Source organism: Zalophus californianus, chromosome 2, assembly GCF_009762305.2.
Source record: "Zalophus californianus isolate mZalCal1 chromosome 2, mZalCal1.pri.v2, whole genome shotgun sequence".
Classification (NCBI taxonomy): domain Eukaryota; kingdom Metazoa; phylum Chordata; class Mammalia; order Carnivora; family Otariidae; genus Zalophus; species Zalophus californianus.
Genome location: NC_045596.1, coordinates 21229218 through 21245963, shown reverse-complemented (window position 1 = coordinate 21245963; position 16746 = coordinate 21229218). Strand labels below are relative to the sequence as shown.

The window sequence follows — 16746 nt, the reverse complement described above, 5'->3', positions numbered from 1 at the left end:
TGCATATAGGACTGTAACACTCTGCTCCACAATGAACATCCTTAATAGTAACTACTGAGTTTTATGAGGATTAAAGCAACATATAGAAGTACTTAGAACTCTACTATTAATATCATGCAATACTGTTGGCTTTACTACTTTACATCTCAACATTCAAAGATTTTTAACTAGGCCACAATTGTATAAAAGTCCCAATCTTTAAAGTTAACTTTTTTCACATTTACATTTTTTAGCTCTGCACGTTATTAGTCAGAATATTTGCCATTCTACTAACACCATGCCAATTTTTGAGTTTAAACGGAAACAGTACACTTTTAGCAATTATAACTTCTAACATAGTCTGGGAGACTGACTAAACTCAAGCAAAATGTTTCAATTCAATGCTAAAATCTTCGAGCTACATTTAAATTTGATGAGGTTTGGATTTTAGAGAAATAAATGATTTTTGAATGATGTAAGCCTAAAGCTTCTAGGTCTACAGCGCTGACTCCTGCTTCCCCATCACATAAGAGTCATGGTTCGTCTAGAGTACCGTTATTCATGTACTCCACTGTTTCTCCACTAGCTAATAAGCACATTGAGAACATGAGCTATGTTTGGTTCAATTTTTTTTTTTAAAGATTTATTTATTTATTTGAGAGAGAGAGAATGAGAGAGAGAGAGTACATGAGAGGGGGGAGGGTCAGAGGGAGAAGCAGGCTCCCCTACTGAGCAGGGAGCCCGATGTGGGACTCGATCCCGGGACTCCGGGATCATGACCTGAGCCGAAGGCAGACGCCTAACCAACTGAGCCACCCAGGCGCCCCTGTTTGGTTCAATTTTATTCCCCACAAGGGTTCTTTGGACACAGACACTGCTGAATGACCTCTCACCAATAAGGAAACCGAAGATGTTCACTAGTATTTGGCATCAAAAACTTGCTTTGGTCATTTCTAATTATTTTTTTTAAAGAGTTTTTTTTTTTTTTAAAGATTTTATTTATTTATTTGACAGAGAGAGAGAGAGAGCTAGAGAGGGAACACAAGCTGGGGGAGTGAGAGAGGGAGAACTAGGCTCCCTGCTGAGCAGGGAGCCCGACACGGGGCTAGATCCCAGATCCTAGGATCCCAACCTGAGCCGAAGGCAGCCGCTTAACGACTGAACCACCCAGGTGCCCCTGGTCATTTCTAATTATTGAGAAAAGGAAAGAAATCTGATAACAAGTAGTGCAAACATTATAACTTAAGGTATGTGTCTGGTGAATTCTACATTCATAAAACATCAGGGATTACTCCAACTGGTGTTCTGGCTTTGTAGTTTGTTGGTACAATATTTACCATATTTCTGAGATAAACTGGATATACAGCCCAACACTGTGTCCGCCAACTTGACCCTGAATCAGGGCTACTCATAAATCCCCTCCATCTTAACCGAACTGTACTGTTTCAGAAAAGCAGGGGGAACATAAAGGAGGGAGTATTAAGGGGCTTTTGCTTTCATTTGGCTACGAAATGCAGTTTTTACAGTTTCAAAATCATCCTAGTGAACAAAAAGCCCTAAACACCATGCCTCTCTGAGTATGAAATAACAATTTTTCAATAAATCTATCTTCTTGTAGGAGAGTAAACTAATAAAAACTAAGCTTATATTTTTAAAGAAGTAAGAATTTCAGTGCTTCTGAGAACTTGGTCCTGTGGTGGGACATAGCAGGTACCACAGAAAATGATGACAGAGTATCTGTATTAGTTAAGAAAAGAAATCATAATGTAATTATTTAGTGCCCTCTATCGAACATGTTCAGATATACAACCAAAAAGGAAAATTCCACCAAAATTTATTAGAGATACTAGTGTAACAGAAAGTCATTAAGAATGCATTCATAAAAACATAATAAAGTGGGATATAATTGCATGAAATTGAAGTCTATTTTCACATTTGAATGCTGTGTATTTTATTTTTCCTACACACGACTAAAGCAAAAGTAGAGCCATACCAATCTTGGGAGTGCCATGCCAGTAACGGAACACACAAGTTTGACTGTTTGTCCATAGTGGATGTAGCCATCACGAACTGTGAATTCTTCTCCTTCTGATTCATCATCATCCACTACGGTGGAGTGAAAAAAGAGATTGAATTATTATCTTGTAGAATTCATTACTCTACTTAGGAAAACAACAAAACTTAATAGAGCTGTATATCTTATTATCAAAGAATTTCACAATTTCACACTAAAAATATCAAATACACATTTTCATACTCACAGAGATGAATGTAAAATGCTCCCCACTGCTGAGAACTGGCATGGAAATTACCTCCTTCTACATGCAAGTATCTGGTACTAACTGTCTGGGATCGAAGTCGATTAAACAGAGCAACCTTTGTTCCTGAGGCAATGCACACTGCAAAGAAAAAATAGCTTCTATTTATGTGTTGGGGGAAGGGACCTGTACTTGGCAAGTTATGATTATTCTTTATTATAACTTAATTAATTAATAGATTGTGCTAACAAATGGATATCCTAAAAAAAAAAAAAGTCAAAGTAACTCTCATTAGTAATGTCACACTAAAGATATAAAATATGTCCATAAGGGGCGCCTGGGTGGCTCAGTCGTTAAGCGTCTGCCTTCGGCTCGGGTCATGATCCCAGCGTCCTGGGATCGAGCCCCACATCAGACTCCCTGCTCCGCGGGAAGCCTGCTTCTCCTCCCTCTCTCACTATGTCTCTCTGTGTCAAATAAATAAAATCTTTAAAAAAATAAAATATGTCCATAAAAATAATTTTTAAATGAGAGCTATACAGTATGTTTCATGCAGTGCTGTTCATTAAAGGGAAATTATTTTTTAAATAATAAATATCCAACTGTAGGAAATTGATTAAATAAGTTATATCATTTACCTACTTAAATAATGTGTATCTAAATGCACTTAATAAAACATCTCCCTAGAAGACCACTGAATGGAAAAGCAGACTATAAAACCCTCTGTACACTGTGGTTCCCTTAGGTGTACGCACATGTACATGTGTACACACACACACACACACACACATTCATATGATTACACGTGTCTCTCCATATGCTCACATCCAATCCTATGGAATGTATTCATTGAGAGGGGTCTAGGAGGAAGTTTACCAAGTTGATGTCAACTGCCTTTGTGATTTTAGAGATTTTTGATTATTTCTAAATACCCTGAAGTATAGTGGTATATGAAATTTCTTGGAAACAAAACAAAACAAAACAAAACACGTCTATGTAAGCAGGAAAATATTCTGGAAGTGAAATACGTTCTATGCCAATAAGAAACTTATGATCAATAGAAAAAGTTAGAGGTTAAATAAAATCCAGTAATTTGAACTAGAAATAGTCTGAATACATGACATTAGCAAGAATACTCTACTATCACTACAAAGTAAGCTTTGTCCTCTAGCAACTACAAAAAAACCCCCAAAGAACAACAAATTTAAATCTGACCAAGCTTCTAAATGAAACCTGACCAAACTTTACAGACAGGTTCCTCTGAGCCCTGTTTTCAAGTAGGCCTCTTCCTTGGGCCCAGTAATTGGCCTGCCTAGCCAGTTACTCCAAGAACCCAAGTTCCCCATCTCCCACCCTGTACATCTGATCACCTAGGCCAGCCTTTAGCAAAAAGCCTCTTAAGCTGGCTCCTCTAGAACCCCCCTACCGTTAATGTTTCCTCTTAGTAATTTTCTACCCACTGACCCTCCCCTCACTCTGCTCCTTGATTATAAATCCTCACTTCTCCTTGATGTATCTGGAATTGAGGTCAGTTCTACATTGAAGCCTCTTTCCCCTACTGTGATAATACTGAACAAAATCTATCTTTACCACCTTTAACTAGTGTCCGGTTCTAGTGTGTTTCTCTCTGACACTACCGATTTACAAAATACATTAAACTACACCAAGGAAATGAAATTAACAAAATCCAGTATGTGGAAAGCTCTCAGGGCCAAATTACTCAGTTTCCTGAATAAACACATTACCAAGAGAGAGACAGAGAGAGATGAAGAGGGAATCCACAGATAAAAAATACTCAAGGACGTGTCAACACAATATGTATTAGATATTATATATGTATAAATTATATAAAAATTATATAAATTATAATATCTGGTGGAGATTCAAAATTTGAATTATTCAAACAAAATACTTAAAAAATGACATTTTAGACAATTTTATATTTGATCGACTAGATATTTGATGAGATGAAGAAATTATTTATTTTAAAGATTTCATTTATTTGACAGAGAGAGAGCACAAGCAGGTGGAGCAGCAGGCAGAGGGAGAGGGAGGGGAGAAAGAGGCTTTCTGCTGAGCAGAGAGCCCGACGTGGGGCTTGATCCCAGGACCCCGGGATCATGACCTGAGCCCAAGGCAGACACTTAACCGACTGAGCCACCCAGGTGCCCCAAGATGAAGAAATTATTTCTTTTTATAGTTGTTTCATATTTGTTTGTATGTGATCACAGTATTGTAACTATATTAAAAAAAACAAGAGCCCCTATCTTTAGAGATACATATTTGCAGATGATACGTCTTGGATTTGCATCAAACTAAAATGAGGCAAAGGAAAGCAGGGTGGGAGATGGGTATAGACTGGCCTGCAGGTTAAGATCACTGTTAAGTTAGACGATGAACACAAGGTTTCATGTAATTATGCAACTGTCTATATGTTTGAAAATTTCTATAATATAAAGTAAATGATTACAGTAATAATGACTGAGAGAACTAACACCAACCAAAACATAAAAACCCAGTTAAGTTCATAATAAAACAAAATGAAACAAAACAAAAGCAGTCAAACTAAACAAAACTCCTAAAACCTCACTGGGCCCTTTTTTCAAAGAATACTATTGTTATTCTGCAAATTAGTAAACAAGCATTTATCCTGCTTTTCCTCTGCGGCCTATATTTGAAACAAACTGCTAACAAATTAAGTTAAGAGTAAAAGCATTAGAAAAAGCCCTTCATAAAATACTGGATTTAAGCAGTCATCATCAATGGTTAAGGTTGCTGAGGAACTCTGTAATGAATGGATGGATTAGGCTAACAACAGCTCAACTTACTATGAACAGTCTTAATAGGACAAAAAATGGGATGATCAGATATCACAGGACTTCGATTTGAAGGAAACGAACATACAGAAGACCAGCTAATTCTAAAGTAAGTCTTTAAATTTAACCACCACTTTATGGAAAATATGAGAAACAGAGGCATATGTAATCAGCCAGATTTAGAATATGGAAATTCCAAAGGAAAAAAGACCCAGTTTCTTCAACAAACGACATGGAAGAAATAAAAGGTTAGAGGGGTAGAGAATACATTATTACAGATTAAAATGTATGGACCTTATTTGGATCCAAGTTTGAACAGGTCAACCCCTAAGGAAAAAACCCACAAAAACACAACTGTAATAAATCTGCACATGGACTGGCTTTTAGAATGACATTAAAGAACTACTGTCAACTTTTTAAGGTATACTGATGTTTAAAAAGAAAGCTATCTGTTAAGAATCACTACTGTGGAAATGGTGGTTGAAAGAACAGGATAGCTGAGATTTCCATTAAAATATTCCAGCCATCAAGAGAAGGAAGAGGCCATGGAAATAATGAAACCGAACTGGCAAAACCTGTTGAGGCCAGGTGCATGGTCACCATGGTAAAAGGGAGAAAGTAGTGTTAAGTTTGAAAGTCTTCATCATACAGAGTTAAAATCAAAAAAAGAAAATGGGGTGTAGGGCTTGAAATGAGTAATTTAATCAGACAGCACTTATCTCTGGTAGTCTAAAAATCTGCTCATGAGACAGGAGTCTTTGCCAGAGCAACCATGTTAAAGATTTTGTTTTGGTTTGCAGGATGGCCTTCCAAAGCCCGTTTGAGAATACTGTCTCTCAAAGAGGAGCTTTTGACATTCTTTGTGGATCAATTCTCCATGGAATGTGAATGAGAACATCTAGCATCACTGGCCCAACACACCCAAAGCCACCTTCAATCACTCCCTGCAGTCACTGACAGCAAAAGGAAAAAAAAACTCCCATTTTTCCATATGTGCCTGGAGAGCAGTGAAGAACCCAGTCTGATTGGGAACTATTTCCCTAGACCAGGTCTTGTTCATTTCAACTAAAAAAAAAAAAAAAAAGGGAAGCCCATAAAGTGGCAATAATAAGCTAGTGTGACAGTTTCAGATCAAGTGAGGGCCACAAAAACATTAGTAAAAAATGAACTTGCTGGGGCACCTGGGTGGCTCAGTTGTTAAGAGTCTGCCTTTGGCTCAGGTCATGATCCCAGGGTTCTGGGATCGAGCCCCACATCAGCTCGGCGGGAAGCCTGCTTCTCCCTCTCCCACTCCCCCCTGCTTGTGTTCCCTCTCTTGCTGTGTCTCTCTTTGTCAAATAAATAAAATCTTAAAAAAAAAAATGAACTTATTATCAAAAACTGATTTTTAATTAAAAAATAGCTGAATCTATCTTATTAATTTATTTTGGGAATTGGTGGCAAAAAAGAAAACTCAAGCATACATACAGTCAGCATTTTTCAATGACTGCTTCTTTTTGGAAGGTTTGGAAATGACTTTTATCCGCTTGCTGAGGAACACACCGATGTCATCGCTGTTGCCGTAGAACATCTTTACAGACAACATGAAGTGCTTTCTCTTGTCTGAATCAGATATGTACAATGTTTTGGCTGTGCAATAGTTCTGTGAAAGAAAAGGAAAGCTTCAAGAGCACCAAAACCTTGTTGGTTATGTACTTACAGCTCAGTATGGCCATGGCTAAGTTTTCAATGAATGAATTCAATGAATAACTGATAAAACCAACTGTAACAATTACTGAAAGACAAAGTACAGGTGTCTTTATCAAGGCTATAAAATACAAATGTTGCGATCCATTTTACCCTAAGATTGCTTTAAAACAGTTTTTTTTCTTGTTTAATATAGCCCTATGCCTACATCACAGAATTACCAATGCTACAGCAGTAAATATTTAAAATAGAATTTTACAGTTAAAATAGTCCATGACTGTATTTCTGCAAAGAAAACATATAAATAAGGCTATCAGAATTCAACAAAATTAAAATATTTTAGCAGTGCTCCTTTTGAAAATAGTGCATACAGTGTTTTTCTTTATACAGCTGAACACTAGAGCAACCACCTGTAAGTCTGATGAAAACTATGCTAGACCAACTGGATAATTATAAAATATTTTATGCCAGAAAGGGATATAAAAAAAAAAATGGTTGAAATCTCAGGAAACAAACTCCAGGGTTGCTGGAGTGGTGGGGGGTGGGAGGGATGGGGTGGCTGGGTAATGGACATTGGGGAGGGTACGTACTATGGTGAGCGCTGTGAACTGTGCAATACTGTTGAATCACAGATCTGTACCTCTGAAACAAATAATGCAATATATGTTAAGAAAAAAAAAAAGAAGATAGCAGGAGGGGAAGAATGAATGGGGGGAAATCGGAGGGGTAGAAGAACTATGAGAGATGATGGACTCTGAAAAACAAACTGAGGGTTCTAGAGGGGAGGGGGGTGGGGGGATGGGTTAGCCTGGTGATGGGTATTAAAGAGGGCACGTTCTGCGTGGAGCACTGGGTATTATGCACAAACAATGAATCATGGAACACTACATCAAAAACTAATGATGTAATGTACGGTGATTAACATAACAATACAAAATTTAAAGAGAAAAAAAAACGGTTGACTTTGCCCAATGGGATAATTCATATTATATCATCAAAAGAACTGAACTGAGGGATGCGTGGCTGGCTCAGTCAGAGGAGCATGCAACTCTTGATCTCAGGGTCATGAGTTCAAGCCCCTCATTGGGGGCAGTGTTTACTCAAAAAAAGAACTGGATTGAAAGGTAACAGAAAATAAATGCAGCAAGTTATAATCCAGTTTACCAGAAAATAAATTCTGGTAACCTAAAAGATAGAATTACAGAGGTATAGCACTGGCAAAACAGCAAAGACACTCTCACTGCTCCTATCTCAAATATATGTGACAATTCTAAACTCTTTCCTATTCCCTTGATACCTATGAATTAGGCAAGGAACTAAATTACTGATCTCTTTTTCCAGATTGGGTAAATGATGCTCAAAACACCACTTAGGTATTTAAAATAAACGAGTTATATTTTTTAAAAGATCAATGCTCTACCTTAAAATTAGGCTAAACAAGTTTGACAACCTCTGTTGTGTGTTTCTTTTAAAAATCAGGAAAAACGCCACTCATTTACAAAATAGCTAATGTAGTCTAGGTTTTAAATTTTTTAAATTGTAATCATGGGCAATTTTAGTAGCAGAACAAAAATAATGCCGCAGCTTATTTCATTTCTCAATAGCAAAGTTATGTAAGAAACTGTAGTTGCCATGTGAGTATTTTACACTCAATTAAGTTTTCATAAATTCAGAAGTGTGGTAAAGCTTTGTTCTGCAGAAGACAAAATTAAGATAAAAGTTAATAGTAGTAAAAAGAAAAATAAAAACAACAGTACTTCGCACTCACGCAGCTCCTTCTACTCGGGGATCTCCAAGCATTCAGAGATGCTGTGGCAGGACTTACAGGTCTGCCATACAATAAGAAGCACTGAAGGTGAGATTAAGCCTAAACTACGGAACTGTTCTGTACCATAAAAGACAAAGTCTAGGAAAATGGGTATCAACATACTCAAGCACTTAGTTACAGGGAACAAAAATGAAATGTGTATTTAAATGAAGAACGATTAAATTCTCATGGGAAAAAGACTTTCACACAAAGGGTTTTATTTTGTTTGGAAAAAGCACATGCACATATATTCCTTTGAAAAAAAGGAAAACGTATCCCTATTTTTTTACAAAAGTGAGTAGTCTTAATCCACAAAAAAATAATCATACCTGGGATAACTGTACTGGAACCATTATTTTTTTTTTTAAACTGTAAGACCACTGACCACAAGCTACTCAAATTCCATTTAAAAAAAAAAGGGAAAAAGTCACTACTCAGAAGAAGTATTATGGCTTTAAGAAAATAAAGTAAATAAAGTTTACAGTTACATTCGTCAATACTAAAAGGCTAGATTACCTAACAAAATTCTAGAATAGAAAACAGCATAAAATAAACCTTTCTATAAATAGTAAACAATTTAACTTAAGAACAACTCTTTCAAGATGAGATCTTCAGGCCACGGTAATAACATGTGCCCTGAAATGAGAAATACCAGATATAATACTGCAAAAGTACTATAGAAATATGTGAATTATACAAATAGTGCTAGCAAGGGAGGTGTATGGGACGTAATTTTTGAAAATAAGAAAAACACAAGTGGGCTAAGTCGGGATTAATTCATGTTGTATAGCTTACCTAGTTCCAACTTTGTAAGATATAAAATTGAGGAAATGAATCCTTAACAAATTTAAAACATCATTAGATGAAATCTCAGATCCAAAATATTATCAACATAGAGTCAAATGTCATAACCATATGAAGTGCTACATATACTAGAACTTTACTGTAATGAATATTAAGTACAAATACCCAAGAGTGTAAAACAAATATCCCTTCTTTTAGAATAATGACTAATTGAACCATTCAATGAGCAGATTACTAAAAGAAAAGAGTATTACCTTAAATGAACTGAGGTGAAGTGAGACAGGAAAGAGCAAAGGGCCCCTCTCTGAAGCTCAGCATCGCACTGCTCAGGCCATCTTTGCCTACATAGGCCCACACCTACCATGTTCTTACACCTTCAGGCTCCAAGCACATATGATGTTCCTTCCACCTGGAATGCCTTCTGCTGACTCTCAACAAGTCTTACTTTATATAAAGTAAGACTTCTCTAATAGCATTTTTCATTAAAACTAATAATATTAACAAGTAAATTTGGCTTATAGACATTATACTACCCCATTAGTAGATGCTTTAAGTACTAGTTAATGCTCAAGCTTTCAGGTATTCTTTTTGTCTTGTGTGAATTTTTAGGGCTTGGAGAAAGTACATAATGGTTTAAGTTGAAGAAAGATATACTAAACCATGATGCTGGGAAAAGCAAGTGGGGATGCTGTTTGCTTGGTATTAATTCCCTTAAAATTCTGGAAGCTGGAATTCGTTAAAGCAGGCAATTTATATACGCTGGTTAGCTACAATCCCTGGCTTCTCACTACCTAAGTAGTCAATTCATAGTACCAAGTGTCTAAATGTACAGCTTGGAGACCTGTAACTCTGAGACTTTCTACACAACAGGGAAAACAAGTGAGACAGGCCTATCAGATCAACCTACCACTTAAAAATATCCTTTACTTTGGCTCAAGGGTCATAATTTAGAAATATTTCTTACTGCTCTATTTTCTTTTAAAATGAAACCACCTTTACTGTGATAAGTTTTACTGAAAATCTAATTAAAAAATACATAGTTGACAAGCCTTACTGATAAAAATTATAAAGATACAAATGTCATAAAAATATTTGAAGAAGGCTGTTATTAAGGCTTCTTGGTGCAGATTCTGTGTATTATCTGTAAATGACTAAGATTGAACTGGAGTGTACAAATCTCCTAGCTCATCACCTTCAATGTTACCTGCCAGCCCCCACCCCAACTGCCAACTGCAACATAGCAAACACTAAGATACTCAGTAGATTTACTGAATGGGGAAATACCTTTTTATGTACTATTTTAAGACATTCATGTGATCGTTGAGAACTAACCATTTTTCAAATTTTAATATCAAGGGAAAACAATAGTTAAATGCTAAGTCAATAAGAACTATTTTTGAATACTAAAGGTATAGACTGAAATGATTACTTTCTAACTTCATAAAATACAATTAGTAAAACTAATATATAAATTCCATTCCCTAACAAATTAATCAAAGAAAATTCCTAAAAGTCTTGAGTAAAGCTGATTGTGGCTGTTCTTGTCTATTGTAGTTTTGCTCCACACAGAAGCTAAGTAAAACATTTATGATCTTTATAACCCAGGTAAATACTTCTAAGAATTTATCTCTATCACTTTGCTTCTAATATAAGACTAAGATTAAGAGAGAGTAAAATATTACTGAACTATGTATTTTCACTGTTTATTGAGTATCATGTATACCCTGTCAGTCACATGACAGATTAGCCTCCTAAATTTATTATCAGCTTCCAATGGAAACCTGATTCACAGCCTCCTAAAACTGCTCCCAAGCTGAAGAAGCTTACTATGTGCCACCTTTAGATGTCCACAGCTCATGACTAGACCACAGCTACTTGACAAGTTTATCTCTGGTGGATAGGGTTGTGTGTGTCTGTGTGGGTGGGTGAGGGGGAGGTGTTCAGAAAATTGCTACCAAAAGAGATAAAAGAAAAAAAAATCATCAGCACAAAAACAAATAAGCTGGTACCATGGCGCCCTTTAAGAGAACCAACACAGTTTTAATTTACCTTTCCTTCCAAGTTCAGCTGCTGCATTTCTTGGTCACTATTTCCTATTCCAATAAAAGCACATGGTTGAGACTCTTGTTCAGAACAACCATCTCGTTCCATTTGTTCTTTTTTTTTCTTCCATCCACTGCCCATAAGATACACACAAGGAGGAGGGCAAAAAAACCTGAAACAATATATACACACCACAAAAATACAAAAACAATGCAATTAGATTCAAGAAAGCATTTCTTTTCTTCGAATACATGAATACAAAATTATACTGAAATGCAGTAAGTAATCTCCTAAAGAAACATTTTGGTGAAGCCTTCTGTAATGTAAATAGTCATGTACAGAGCACGGAAATCAAGGCTTTCACAAAGACCACACTTGTTCAGGGCAGGTTCGTCTATCCTAGAATTATGCATTCAATTACATCCGATACTTCTTACAGCAGGGAGTATTTAATTTTCACAGAGCTCAGAATTCTGAACTATTGGAATTCAGCAAATCCAACAATGTCTAAAAGGTTACAGAAGATGATACACCAAAGCAGAATCTACAATTATTAAGATCTACTTAAAATGACATATTATTAATTGATGACACTGTTATGGCTATTATACTTTATTTATATTTATTTATACTTTATTAGATTGAGAGCAATATCCAAAGTAGAAACTTTCAAAATATTAATAAAAGTAGAAGAATTACAAGCAAAATGAACAACTGGATTCCTATGTGTTATATATTACACCCTGAACACCTGGTGCAAGTGGATGACTGAAAGAACAATGCATTGTACTCTTCCACCTCACAGATTACCAACGGATTTGTTTTGCTAGCTGCCAAAAACCTGCCTTCAAAAATTCTTCCCACCTAGAATAACTTCCTTATACGGTTGACCCTTGAACATTATGGGGGTTAGGGGTGCCAACTCCATATGGAGTCAAAAAATCCATGTCTAATTTTTGACTCCCGCAAAACTAATAGCCTACTCTGTTGACCAGGAAGCCTTACCATTAACATAAACAGTCAACACATATTTGTACGTTATATGTATTATATACTGTATTCTTACAATAAAGCTAGACAAAAGAAAATACTACTAAGAAAATAAAAAAATACATTTGTAATACTATACTGTATTAACTGAAAAAAATCTGCACATAAGAAGAGCCTGCAGATGGAACCAACGTCATGCAAGAGTCAACTGCTATCTCCTCTCTAGCAATTAAGAAATATCTATTTCAGGGGCACTCATTGGGTTGGGCGTCTGCCTTCGGCTCAGGTCATGATCCCAATATCCTGGGATCGAGCCCTGCATCGGACTCCCTGTTCAGCGGGGAGCCTGCTTCTCCCTCTCCCTCTGTCTGCTGCTCGGACTCCCTGTTCAGCGGGGAGCCTGCTTCTCCCTCTCCCTCTGTCTGCTCCTCGGACTCCCTGTTCAGTGGGGAGCCTGCTTCTCCCTCTCCCTCTGTCTGCTGCTCTGCCCACTTATGCTCTCTCTTTCTCTGTCAAATAAATAAATAAAATCTTAAAAAAAAAAAAGAAGTATCTATTTCAAAACCTAGCTCAAGCCCCCTATTCTACAGTTCAGACCATCAATCTAGTCCTTATGGAGGGCATAATTTGCTTTTGCTCAATTATACGTACTGGCTTATGCATACTTTAAAACATTTACACCATGTCTCATCAAGGGGCCTGAAAACTCAAATACCCTCTCAAATAGTAGCTAAGTAAACTCAAATAGTAGCCAGATAAGTAATTCAGTGGGTGAGCCAGGTGTACAATCAGTAAGTCGGAATATCCTTTAATTACTCAAAGAAATAGGTTTCCTCCTTTCTTTCTTGAAACACACAGCCCTCATGGAAATTTCTACTTTTTGGATAGTTATGAGTAAAGGAAAATTTTTCCTTCTTTTAAGCCTACTGTAAGAAAAAGAAGAACTTAAATGCAATGACAATCAGCCACTGATGTGTGACTCGAATGATAACAAGGCACAATAGAGAATAGCAAGCCTGTGAGTACACACCCTCTCAATCACTTTGCTGAACTACCTGCATGTGGGCCTAGTGTTGGTCACATCCTCCAATTGTTCAACAGAGACTTGAAATCAAATTTTAGATGAAATTCCTAATTTTAAAATTTAGCAACTAATTTATGCTTTTTAACACTTTGTAGGCCAACAGCACACAGGCTTAAGAAAACGACAATAATAAAAAAATGTGTACGCGTGCCTACTCATGCGTACGTAACACACAAATGACACCAGGCTGGATTTGGCCTCAGCCCTTCCTAAAGGTAGTTAGTATCTACTTCTTGTTTGCTCCCCCCTTAGCACCTACTACAATATTGATTGACTTGAATTAAAATTATATAACATCTACTTTTTGCTCAACTCTAAAGACTACTTTAGGAGCAATTTATATTCATTTATAAGAAGTGAGCTGGGTTTATGTGATATTAATTAATTCATCAAATTATCATACCCCTAGTCTGTACCCCTAGTGTACCAGGCACTGTGAATATAGTAGGGAAAAAAAAGACAAAAATTCCTGTCTTGATGGAATTCACACTCTTAATAGGAGAACTAAAAAAAAAAAAAAAACAAAAAACATAAATGAGTAAAATGACTTCTATATTCTGTTAGCGTATGATAAATACTGAGGGAAAAAATAAAGCAGATAAAGGGTACTTAAAATGTAGACGACCTGGGTGGCCAGGGAAAGCTTCCTTAAAAAGGTGACCCTGAGTCACAACCTGAAGCCATGGGTAGCTGGGGTAGGAGCATTTCAGCTGAGGGAAGAACAAGTGGAAAGGCTCTAAAGTAGGAAGAACTAAAGTGGACTCTGTCTATAAACAAACACAGACCAGTGTGGCTGGAGTTGAGAATAAAAGATGCAGCCTAGATAATGGGGAAGTAGACCAAGCCGACCCTGGGGAGTCAAGCTGAGTAAGGAGGGAAGCCTCTGGAGTCTTCCCATATTTACCTAAACCAATAAAAAGTAAGCAGAGCAGCTTTCATGCCTGCATACTCTCACTGTGGCCATGGACACAGAGGTCACAGCTGAGATAGTGGGCTCAGCTCCAGGTCACTTCAAGTTTGGAGGGATGCCTGAAGCGGCCAGGCTAGTTCTGGAGTTGGATCAATTCAAGTATACACCACGGATCTTTCTGCCCTCTAACCCTGGGAGCCACCCAATGCTTACCATGGCACAGGCTCAAATACCTAGCTAGCACACCACTGGGAGGTTGAGAAGGCATCAATTTAGGAAACTTGTCTCCTATTAGTGTTTTCTACTGAACACTGATATTAAGATTCCTTAGTAAACTGGTATACCAGCTATAAAATTCAAAGAGCAGTGCTTTAGGACAGTGTACCGGAAGTGGGAGTCAAATCTCAACAAGTTATCATAAAAGATACTTTTATTTCACATCTGAAAAATATAAAAAGGGCTAAAGCTGTACAAGATTGGGTAGTGCTGGTTTTCCCAAGAGTACTGTGATAAAATGGCCTAAGCAAGATATAAAATTAGGCTGGCAAGCTATTCTTTATCACTTAAAACTCAGACCAAGATTCTATATTGAAAGTGCTTTCCGGCAGCAAGATGGCGGAGGAGTAGGAGACCTAGATTTCGTCTGGTCTCAGGAATTCAGCTGAATAGGGATCAAACCATTCTGAACACCTACGAAACTCAACAGGAGATCGAAGAGGAGAGTAGCAACAACTCTCTGAACAGAGAACCGACCACTTACTGGAAGGTAGGACGTGCGGAGAAGTGAATCCGAGGCGATATTCGGGAGGCTAGACAGCAGGGGAGGGGGCCTCCGTCGGCCGCTTCTGGCAAGTGATAGAGCCGCGGAGCACAAAATCGGAACTTATAGAAGTTGGCTCCGCAGAGGGACGTCGCTGCAGTGGCTAAGCGTGGGGTGGAATCCTCCCGGGACAGTGTGGTCTCAGGACCCTTGGGGTCACAGAAAGACCGGGGGTGCCTGAGTGCGGCAGAGCTCCCAGGTATCGGAGCGGGGCAGCCGGCTGCAGAGACGGAGCCGAGGCGCGGGCTCTCAGCTCAGGGTTGCCATAAACTGTGATGCGCGGCCCAGTTGGGCCACTGCTCCTCCAGCAGGGACCCAACAAGCAGCAGAGCCGGGGATACTCCCCTTTCTCTCCCGGGAGGAGCGGCGTGGGAGCGCACTGCAGGGATCTGCTGGGTTTGGAGACTCCACACGGGGTCGGGTGCCAGAGATAGAAATGCTCCGTCACAGGCCGGGTGAGCACGGAGTGCGGCCGGAGACCGGGGAGACAGGAGTGACTGCTTTTCTCTGGGGGCGCACTGAGAAGCGGGGCCCCGAGTTCTCAGCTCCTCCGGGCGGAGATTGGGAGGCCACCATTTTCGCCCTGGACCTCCAAAGCTGTACCGAGAGCTTGCAGGGAACAAAAGCTCCCGAGAGCAAACCGAGCAGCTTGCTTAGCCCAACCGACGAGGGCGGGGCAATTCAGCCTCAGGCAAAGACATTTGGAAACCACGGCAACAGGCCCCTCCCCCGGAAGATCAGCATGAACAGCCAGCAAGCCAAGACCAAGTTTACCCATCAAGGAGAACGGGAGAACTCCAGCACTAGGGGAATACTGCACATAGAATTCATGGCTTTTTTTTTTTTTAACCATGATTCATTAGTTCATCAAAGTTAATTTTTTTAACTTTTTTTTTAATTTTTGTTTTTCCCTTTTTCAACCAACATCTTATCAATCCCTTTTTAAAAAAAAACATTTTTTTATTTTTCATTTCTAGAGTCATATTTTATCCCTTCATAGTAGTTACCTTATTTTTGGCATATATATATAAGTTGTTCTCTCTTTAAAATTTTGAGATACAGTTTCTTCTAACAGATCAAAATATACCCTAAATCACTAGTGTATGGCTTTGTTCTAGTCTCCTGCCTGATCACATTCTCTCCCTTTTTTTTTTTAAATCTTCTTCTTTCTTTTTTCAAACAACTTAATTCCTTTTATAAAATCTTTTATAATTTTCATCTTTACAGTCATCTTCCATCCCTTCATTGTATCAACCCTTATTTTGTACATATATGTCTTTCTTCCTTTAAAATTTTAGGAGGCACTTTTTTCTAACAGACCACAATATGCCCAAAATCTAGTGTGTGGCACTGATCTATGCACTAGCCTGATCATATTTGATCATATTCTGCTTTTTTTGTATTGTTCTGTTTTTATCTTTTTTTTTCTCTTTCTTTTTTTCTTTCTTTCCCTTTCTTTTCCCCTGGTTTCAGGTCTTTTCTGATTTGTATACAGTATATTTGCTGGGGACATTGTTAACCTGTTAGCATTTTGTTCTCTCATTCATCT

At 38.0% G+C, this 16746-nt stretch overlaps 1 protein-coding gene across 7 annotated transcripts in view; it reads right to left on the bottom strand.

Moving 5' to 3' along the window:
• The window catches only part of RBPJ (recombination signal binding protein for immunoglobulin kappa J region), a 225233-nt gene that overhangs the window by 8732 nt on the left and 199755 nt on the right, over nucleotides 1-16746 (bottom strand). For all 7 annotated transcript variants that reach the window (XM_027598381.2, XM_027598379.2, XM_027598380.2 and 4 more), the window contains 4 exons: nucleotides 11400-11565; nucleotides 6521-6695; nucleotides 2241-2378; nucleotides 1973-2085 (listed from right to left, as the gene is read on the bottom strand). In XM_027598381.2, coding sequence (XP_027454182.1) covers nucleotides 1973-2085; nucleotides 2241-2378; nucleotides 6521-6695; nucleotides 11400-11565 — 592 coding nt within the window. The remainder of the gene's footprint in view (nucleotides 1-1972; nucleotides 2086-2240; nucleotides 2379-6520; nucleotides 6696-11399; nucleotides 11566-16746) is intronic.